This window comes from Corapipo altera, unplaced genomic scaffold (assembly GCF_003945725.1).
Source record: "Corapipo altera isolate COAL_440 unplaced genomic scaffold, ASM394572v1 305, whole genome shotgun sequence".
In the NCBI taxonomy this organism is placed as follows: domain Eukaryota; kingdom Metazoa; phylum Chordata; class Aves; order Passeriformes; family Pipridae; genus Corapipo; species Corapipo altera.
In genome coordinates, this window is record NW_020885011.1 from 222,638 (window position 1) to 230,006 (window position 7,369).

Consider the following 7,369-nt stretch of genomic DNA (forward strand, 5'->3'; position numbering starts at 1 on the left):
GAATGGTTCCTCAGATGGAAATGGAACTAGAACTGGGCCGCCCCACGTCGTGGGTGGGGAAGGGGATCCAGAGGGGACTCTAGGAGGGGGAAGGCAGGATGCAGAGCGCCCAAGGCTCATCCCTGTTTCCCCACTGCTCTGATCCAGCACAGAGGCCAGGTGTGTGTCCTGGTGTGTGCTTCCCCCACAGTACCCCCTACTCCAGGGACACTCTTTATGTCCCCAAGAGCTGGTCTGCCCTGCTCTGCCCTGCACCAGCCAAGGCATCAGCAGCCATGCCGTGTACCCCAGCCGGCCCAAGCAGGGTCAGGGTGGGTGGATGGCCCTGGGCACACACATTGCCCTCGGCTTACCCCGGCTGCAGTGCTTTTACCTCTGTCCCTCTCCTTCATCTCCAGCTCCAGACCTGCCTCGATCAAGCTGCTCTGCTCCAGGATAAGCTGGTGGAAGGAGGTGTGCAGGGCTCTCTCGTTGTCCGGGCTCGGCTCCTGGCTGCAGGGACACAGGGACCTCATGCCACTGGGGTGCAAGAGCCGGGGCATGGCGGGGCAGCGGGAGGGTCACACTCACCCATCGCTCTCGGTGCCCTCGGGGACGTGGAGGGTGATAGAGGGCGGCTGGGACATCCTGCGGGGCCGAGCAGGTCCCTCCGACACGGGCCCTGCCGCGGCGAGCGGACGGGCGTCAGCGGCCCCGGCCCCCGGTTCCCCCGCGCGCTGCCGGCCCGCTGGACGAGGGTGGAACCGCAGCCACTGCGTGCGGGATCCGGGGCAGGCGGGAGCGCGCGGTCTGCGGGCCTAAACCCGGGACTAACCCCGGGGCCAACCCGGCAGGAAGGAAGAACGGGCGGATGGGGCGGTGCCGCCGCCGAGCGGGTCCCGCGCGGGAGGAGCCCGCTCGCCGTCCCGGGACCCTCGGGGGCAGGGACGGAGCCTCCAAGCACCAGCCCCAGCGCACGGCTCGGGAGGGGTCCGAACCGGCCCCAAGAGGACACATGGGAGCACACACTCCCCCATGCCCCGCCGCCGTGTCCCCCCGCCCGCTCCCGGCGGTGCCCAGCGTCGTCTCCTTCCTCCCCTCCTCCACCAACCCTCGGGCTCCGCAGCCCCCTCTGCCCCCGGAGCGGGCTAAGGCTGCTCGGGGCAGACGGCGGCTCCGGAGCCCCGCGGCAGCTCCCTCCCGCCCCGATACCGGGAACCGACGGGACGCCCCTCGGGGCTCCCGCCGCCTCCGCCGGGGCCGTGGGCCGGTGTGGGTGCGGATCCGCGGGGAGGGCGGGGAGCACCGAGCCCTGCCCGCCCCGCCGTTCCTGCCGTCTCCCGGTACCGGGCGGGGGCGGCGGGAGCCCCCCAAAGCCCCTGTTTCCCCTCGGCCGCGCTCACCGGGACCCGCCGCCGGCCGGGCCGTGGGGGCGGTGCTGCCCGTCCCCGTTACACCGGGGCGGAGGCAGGGACGGAGCGGGGCACCGGGGTGCAGCGCGGGACGAGCGCGGCCCTCTGTGTCCGGGCGGGGGAGCCCCGGTCCCGCCGGCCCGAGCCCGCCCCGCCCCAGCGCCACGGGACCGCCCGGCCCGGCCCTCCCGGGGCGGTGCCGCACAGGAGCGGCGGCCGAACGCGATGGAGGGCGGCGGCAGCGGCGCCTACGGAGCGGCGAAGGCTGGCGGCGCCTTCGACCTGGTCCGTTTCGTACAGCAGCCGCAGGTGCTGGCGCGGATCGTCAGTGCGGTGAGTCGGGACGGGACGGGGCGGGAGAGCCCCGTCGGGACGGGCCGCGGACGGGACGGGCCCTCCCCTGGAGCCCGTCCGGGCCCGCCTCCCCTCCGCCCTGGCCGGTGTCCCCGGCCCGTCGGGCACGGGCTGCCCCCGAAGGGCCTCCCCGTCTCGGTGCCGCCCACTGGACACCGGCTCCGCCTCACAGATCTTCGCCCTGATCGTGTTCGCCTGCCTGGTCGGGGATGGCTACATCAGCGTGTCCGAGGACCCCCGTCTCTTCTGCGTCTTCAACCACAATGAGGACGCCTGTCGCTACGGCATCGGCATCGGCGTCCTCGCCTTCCTCGCCTGCATCTTCTTCTTCATGGTGGACGTCTACTTCCCCCAGATCAGCAACGCCACCGACCGCAAGTACTTGGTCCTGGCCGACCTCGGCTTCTCAGGTACCGTGGGCGCGGGGCAGGGCTGTGCCTCCCGCCGCTGGCACAATGGCTGCCTTGTCCCGTGACGTGGCTGCCGGTGCCTGGCAAAGGGAGTCGCTCCCGCCTGGCACGCTGCCCATCGGCCACGAGCTGCTGCTGCTGCTGGGCGTCCTGAGGAGTGACTGCCCCCGGCCGGGTGCCTGTGCCAGCCCACACGGTGGAGCAGGGTCTTCATGCTACTTGCCCCCACAGGTCTCTGGACTTTCCTGTGGTTCATCGGGTTCTGCTTCTTGACCAACCAGTGGTCCTGGACACGGACTGAGCACGTGTACATCGTGGCAGACTCTGCCCGTGCTGCCATCACCTTCAGTTTCTTCTCCATCTTCTCCTGGGTGAGTGAACCACCCTGCCCTGCTTGGGGGGAGTGTGGAGGGGCCCCCTATACTGCACAGCGCAGGACAGCCCTAACGCTGCCACCCCCTCCTCTCTGCAGGGCCTCCTGCTGACCTTCGCTTACAAGAGGTACAAAATGGGGGTGGAGGACTTTGCTCAAAGCTATGTCGACCCCACCCCAGAGGTTTCGACTCCCTACTCCAGCTACCCCAACATCAGCCATGACAGCTACCAGCAGCCGCCCTTCACCCACACGGCAGAGGCCCCGGAGGGGTACCAGCCCCCCCCGGTGTACTGAGCCCTGGCTGGTGCCTGCGGGTGGCTGTACCAGTGCAATTCCTTCTGTGGGGTGGGAGGGAGGGGCCTGCGACTTGGAGGGGTGGGAGGGTGACGGCTGCTTTGTGTGAAGGTGACCGGGCCTTGGCATGGGGCACAGGAGGGGCCTGGTCCTGATGCTGGAGCCAAGCTCCCTGATGAGGGGTTGAGAGCCCCGTGTGTGGTGGGTGATTCGGCGCACGGTGGTGATTTGCAGCTGCTGGGTGAGCCCTGTGGCTGTGGGAGGGTGGGTGTGCGGGCAGCCCTGGCACAGCTGAGCCTCTGCCCTCGCTGTGGTGCCTTGGTGGAGTGTGTGGTTCACACCCCCCTGACCCTGCCCCGGCTCTGCCCCTGTGACTGCTGCCCTGGCCTGTCCTGGCCCCAGTGCCTTTCAGCCCTGCTGGCTGCATCCTCCCAAGTGCCGTCTCTTGCTGCCGTAACACAGCCGGGCCCGGCTCCTGCCTGTGCCAGCTTTCTGTGCCTTCCCTGCTCGGCTGCTGCTGGGTGAGCTGTTGCCAAAGCCCCCCTTGTCTTCCTGTGATGCCGTGCTGTGCCTTCTCCCAACCTGCACTAGAGCTGCCAGTGCTCCCGCGGTTTGGGATCCGTGGGAGCGGTGAGCGCTGGGATCCCTCAGGAGGGCCAGGGCTGCTCCAGCTGAGGAAGGTCCTGGAGCGCTTTCTGTCCCTTGCTTGCCTCCCCCATGAGCGCTGCCTCTGCCAGCACGAGGCTGTGCTGCCGTGCCCTGCCCACGGCTCCCACCTGCACTCCGGCTGCCCTGGGTGCCGCAGGGCCGCTCTCAGGTTGTGTTCGCTGCTGTGCTATGGTGAAGCTGTTCCTGGTGGCCTGGTGCGGGCTGTTGCTGCTGGGGCTGGTGTTCAAGTAGTTGTCACTGTAAGGTTTGAATAAACTTTTTCACCGAGCCACCATGTGCCTTTTGTCTCTGGAGGAGAAGGGGCTACTGCCCTCTCCCCCCGAGGGCTGGGGGGTGCCAGGCGAGGCAGTGGCAGCACAGCCCCTGCCAACTGCTGTGCTGCAAACAGCACACTCACGCTGGTGGCTATTTTTAGGCCACCCTCCTCCTGCTCCTCGATCCGAGCAGAGCTCCAGTGCCAGCCCTGCAAGCGGCCCTCCTGCCCTGTGACCACTCCAGTGACCAGCCCAGGCTGCCTCACTGGCCACAGCCAGGAAGCTTCTGCAGAGCACTCTGGTAGAAAACGCACACAGAGGTTCATTAAGTTATTTATTAACCTAAAAGAGCAGCAGCAGTGACTTCCCTAGCTCCAAGATAAAAGCCCAGGCCTGGCACTTGAGTACTTGTGAGTACAGTTGTGCCCACTGGTAACATGGGAGGAACAGGGGGAGTTCATGTGGCTCTTGGAGCCTTCCAGGGCACAGGCAAACAGTGACCCTGCGCTCACACGTGGAGATCTGGCCTGGCCAGAATCAAGAGCTATTGCTTGGAGCCTGTGGATCTCTTCCAGGGAAAAGCACTTTTGCAAGGAGTAAGGAACAAAGCCAACAACCTTCCAGAAGCTGAACCAAGCAAAGGGGGAAGAGGATCCTTCAGTCAGCTTAGAGCAGAGGAACAGTCAGCCTCGAGAATTTTAGAAGGCTCAGGAGGGAGCAAGTTGCCGAAATCTGGGTAGATGAAACCCTGAGCCTCTAAACCCCTCACAGGTAATGCAGCACCAAAATGGCAGCACCAATCTTGAACCTGAGAAAAACTGCCCCAAATTTCGAGGAGGCTCTTCCTGGGACCAGTTCTTCCAAAGGACTCTGTCACAGCCTGCTAGACCACAGCCAGCCCTTTGAAGTTCAATGGCTCAGAAGAGCCTGCTGCCAGGCTGAGTTGGGCCTTCCTTTCCCCTCTTCTGTTTCAACAAGAATTGACAAAACAGTAATAAAAGTGAGAGTGTCAGCAAATGGAAAGGCCAAGGCCCTGCCCAGGGCTGGGCTGTCGCATGTGTCAGTTTAAAAGTTGTGCCACAGCTCTGTGACAAGGGACAAATTACCTCAGACTGTTAAAAAAGGAAGTGGGTTCAAAATGCTGTACAGTCTCAATGACTGTACATTGTCTTGAGAAACCTGGAATTTAGCAAGAGTGCACAAGAGAGAAGAGCTGCATTCACAGGCACCAGAACCAGCACCAGTGCCAGCCTGAGCACACACAGAGCAGCGGGAGAGCCGGCCAGAGCCACGGCGAGCAACCAGAGCCCTGCAGCCTAGCTCGCCATGGACTGAGCCAGGGCCTGTGTGTGGCAACATCGCTAACTACACCCATCTCTCTCTGTGTTCTGAGACTGGAACTCACTCTCACCAGGCTCTCGCTTCAGCTCTCCCCAGCATCAGGCCTGGTGGATCCTCCTTGGCTGTGGTGCTCAGTGTGGGGGGGCAGTGGAGGTTGGGCAGGGAGGGCTGAGGCACTGAACAGTTCACTAAAAGCAGGGGGAAGCAGATCCTGAGCCCATAAGCCCTGGCACTGAGTTCTCTTCCCCTCCATTTTCCCAGCAGTCAAGTGAAGATCTTCCGAATGGCAGCTGCCTCTTGCTGCCTCAACCCCAGGGGCACATTCTCCTTGTTCTCCAGCCCAGGCTGCTGGGGCCGCTTGCGGAAGTAGCAGGCTCGGCACACGGAGTGGTACTTGTCAGCTCCTCCAATCACTTCAACCTGGCAGGAAAATTCAGAGGGTGACTGCAGAGTCCAGCTTCCCTGAGGGGATCCCTCTGCACCAGCAGGACTGGAAAGGTGAAGCAGTTTCTGTTCCAAGGGAACTCACCTCCCGCTCTGCTCCCAGCCTCTTGGTGTAGGAGGCCTCCCGGAAGCACTCCATGCACACGGCATTCAGCTTCACCACGCTCTCCGCCAGCGGCACGAGGTTCAGGATGCTCCCGAAGGCCTGTGCAAAACAGTGTAGGAGGTGCTGTTGGGCGGGTTCTGTGAGGGTCCCAAAGCAGCTGCTGTACCAAAATGAGTGTTATACCTTTCTCTGGAAAGTCCCATCCAGAGCAGCAACGATGACGGTTTTCCCGGTGTTGGCCATTGTCTCGCAGAACTCCACAATATCTGGGAACTGGAGGGGGCACAGGCACAGCATTAGGAGGGAGCAGGGGCAGCTCTTGGCTCTGGATCCTGCAGCGCATACCCAGACAGCAGCACCGGGAACAAGGAAAACCAGAGCCACATGCCCTGTCTTTAGAATGGACTCCAGTCCCATGCCATCGGGGACTACAGGGAGGGAGGGTTTGACTACACAGTCCAGCTGGATCAAACTGCCCCAGGGCATTTCTTTCCATCTCTTCCTACAGAGGACTCAGGCCTTAGTCTGCACAGGGTGTCCTGGGGAGCCTGTGTTCCCCAGAGCACCCTGAACCCCCTCCAGCTGTGTACTTACGAACTGGCCCTCGTCGATGCCGATGACGGCGGCGCCCAGCGCCTCCTGGTACACATCCTGGAGGAGCCCGGCGGGCACAGCTTCCATGGTGCTCCTGCGGGCAGGGAGGGGGTGAACCGGGCAGGCCAGGCATCCCCGCGGAGGGGGGGTGGGCCTCCTGCCCCAGGAACTGACTTGTCGTGTGTGGAGACCCCGGAGGAGCTGTAGCGCGTGTCCTTGGCGTACTTCACCAGCAGGCATCGGTACTGGGCAAGCTGGAACCGCCGCACCCGCCGCATGAGCTCCGTGCTACGAGACACTGTGTCAGCGGGCACCGGTACCGACCCTCCCCTCGCCCCCCGCCCCGGGCCTCGCCCCGCGTCCCCCGCCCCGGGCCTACCTCTTCCCAGAGAACATCGGCCCGAAGATCACCTGGGGGCAGAACAGCGGGTCATCGGACAGCCCCGGCCCCGCCCGGTGCCGGTGCGGCCCCCGGCCTCGCAGCCTCCCCAGCCCGGTGCCCTGGGATGGTACCTGTCGGTGCCCCCCAGCGCGGTGCCCGGGCGGTGCCGTACCTGTATCTGCCCGCGGGGCCGGCTGGGCGAGCCGGGGTGGACGCCGGGCACCGTCAGGCAGTTCATGGCGGACTGACGGCCAGAGCCCGCGCGCGCCGCTCCGCCGCGCCAGCGCCGGCCAATCGGAGGAGGCCCCGCGCTGACGCGCCGCCCTGTCAGCCAATCGCGGGAGGATCCGCGCCGGCGCTCCGCGATGCTGACCAATGGGACCACGGGCGCCAAAATTCTTATTTTCCCCTGAGCGTCGGCACCGCCTTCCCGGGCCAGGACTGCCAATGGGAGGGGCCGGACACGCCCCCGGCCCTGGCCCCGCCCCCGAGCTGTGTCCCTGTGCCCGAGCTCCAGCCTCGCCCCCGGGGTGGCCAATGGGAAGGAGTCGGCCCCGCCCCCGCGCTCTGGCCCCGCCCCCGGGCGGGCGGGGGGCGCAGGGTCCGGACGGGACCGGGCGCAGCATGGGAGGGTGGCGGGACATGACTGCCCAGGTAGGGCCCGGGGAGGGTGGCGGGACATGACTGCCCAGGTAGGGCCCGGGGGCGGGTGGCGGGACATGACTGCCCAGGTAGGGCCCGGGGGAGGGTGGCG

At 65.6% G+C, this 7,369-nt stretch overlaps 4 protein-coding genes across 11 annotated transcripts in view; 2 read left to right on the top strand and 2 right to left on the bottom strand.

Annotated features, from left to right (window-relative positions):
- TMC6 (transmembrane channel like 6) overlaps positions 1-1,394 on the bottom strand; it is a 7,511-nt gene extending 6,117 nt beyond the window's left edge. For 3 of the 4 annotated variants that reach the window (XM_027667442.1, XM_027667441.1, XM_027667440.1), the window contains exons 1-2: positions 571-655; positions 374-492 (exon numbers count right to left, since the gene is read on the bottom strand). In XM_027667442.1, coding sequence (XP_027523243.1) covers positions 374-492; positions 571-626 — 175 coding nt within the window. In that variant the 5' untranslated portion in view covers positions 627-655. Of the gene's footprint in view, positions 1-373; positions 493-570; positions 662-1,382 lie in introns of those variants that run through there. The other variant, XM_027667438.1, reaches the window with a different exon arrangement.
- TK1 (thymidine kinase 1) overlaps positions 1-6,872 on the bottom strand; it is a 13,147-nt gene extending 6,275 nt beyond the window's left edge. The window contains exons 1-7 of one of the 2 annotated variants that reach the window (XR_003531646.1): positions 6,788-6,872; positions 6,613-6,644; positions 6,408-6,521; positions 6,234-6,327; positions 5,823-5,912; positions 5,619-5,738; positions 4,363-5,509 (exon numbers count right to left, since the gene is read on the bottom strand). Coding sequence is in view for 1 of the 2 variants with exons in the window: in XM_027667452.1 (XP_027523253.1) it covers positions 5,354-5,509; positions 5,619-5,738; positions 5,823-5,912; positions 6,234-6,327; positions 6,408-6,521; positions 6,613-6,644; positions 6,788-6,853 (672 nt within the window). In the remaining variant the exon portion in view is untranslated. Of the gene's footprint in view, positions 1-4,065; positions 5,510-5,618; positions 5,739-5,822; positions 5,913-6,233; positions 6,328-6,407; positions 6,522-6,612; positions 6,645-6,787 lie in introns of those variants that run through there. The other variant, XM_027667452.1, reaches the window with a different exon arrangement.
- SYNGR2 (synaptogyrin 2) lies at positions 1,588-3,766 on the top strand. Its single transcript, XM_027667451.1, has 4 exons — positions 1,588-1,724; positions 1,918-2,155; positions 2,387-2,526; positions 2,628-3,766. The coding sequence occupies exons 1-4, from the start codon at positions 1,617-1,619 to the stop codon at positions 2,823-2,825; spliced, it is 684 nt and encodes a 227-aa protein (XP_027523252.1). The 5' UTR covers positions 1,588-1,616; the 3' UTR covers positions 2,826-3,766.
- A 351-nt stretch (positions 6,873-7,223) lies between the features above and the next one.
- The window catches only part of AFMID (arylformamidase), a 2,774-nt gene continuing 2,628 nt past the window's right edge, over positions 7,224-7,369 (top strand). For 3 of the 4 annotated variants that reach the window (XM_027667447.1, XM_027667448.1, XM_027667450.1), the window contains exon 1: positions 7,224-7,269. In XM_027667447.1, the coding sequence (XP_027523248.1) occupies positions 7,240-7,269 (30 nt within the window). In that variant the 5' untranslated portion in view covers positions 7,224-7,239. Of the gene's footprint in view, positions 7,270-7,316; positions 7,347-7,369 lie in introns of those variants that run through there. The other variant, XM_027667449.1, reaches the window with a different exon arrangement.

Bases quoted from the DNA above. Each gene is read 5' to 3' on its own strand.
- SYNGR2 (XM_027667451.1), top strand. From the start codon at position 1,617: ATGGAGGGCGGCGGCAGCGGCGCCTACGGAGCGGCGAAGGCTGGCGGC. The intron at 1,725-1,917 runs GTGAGTCGGGAC...TCCGCCTCACAG, and splicing joins TGGCGCGGATCGTCAGTGCG to ATCTTCGCCCTGATCGTGTT. The intron at 2,156-2,386 runs GTACCGTGGGCG...TTGCCCCCACAG, and splicing joins GGCCGACCTCGGCTTCTCAG to GTCTCTGGACTTTCCTGTGG.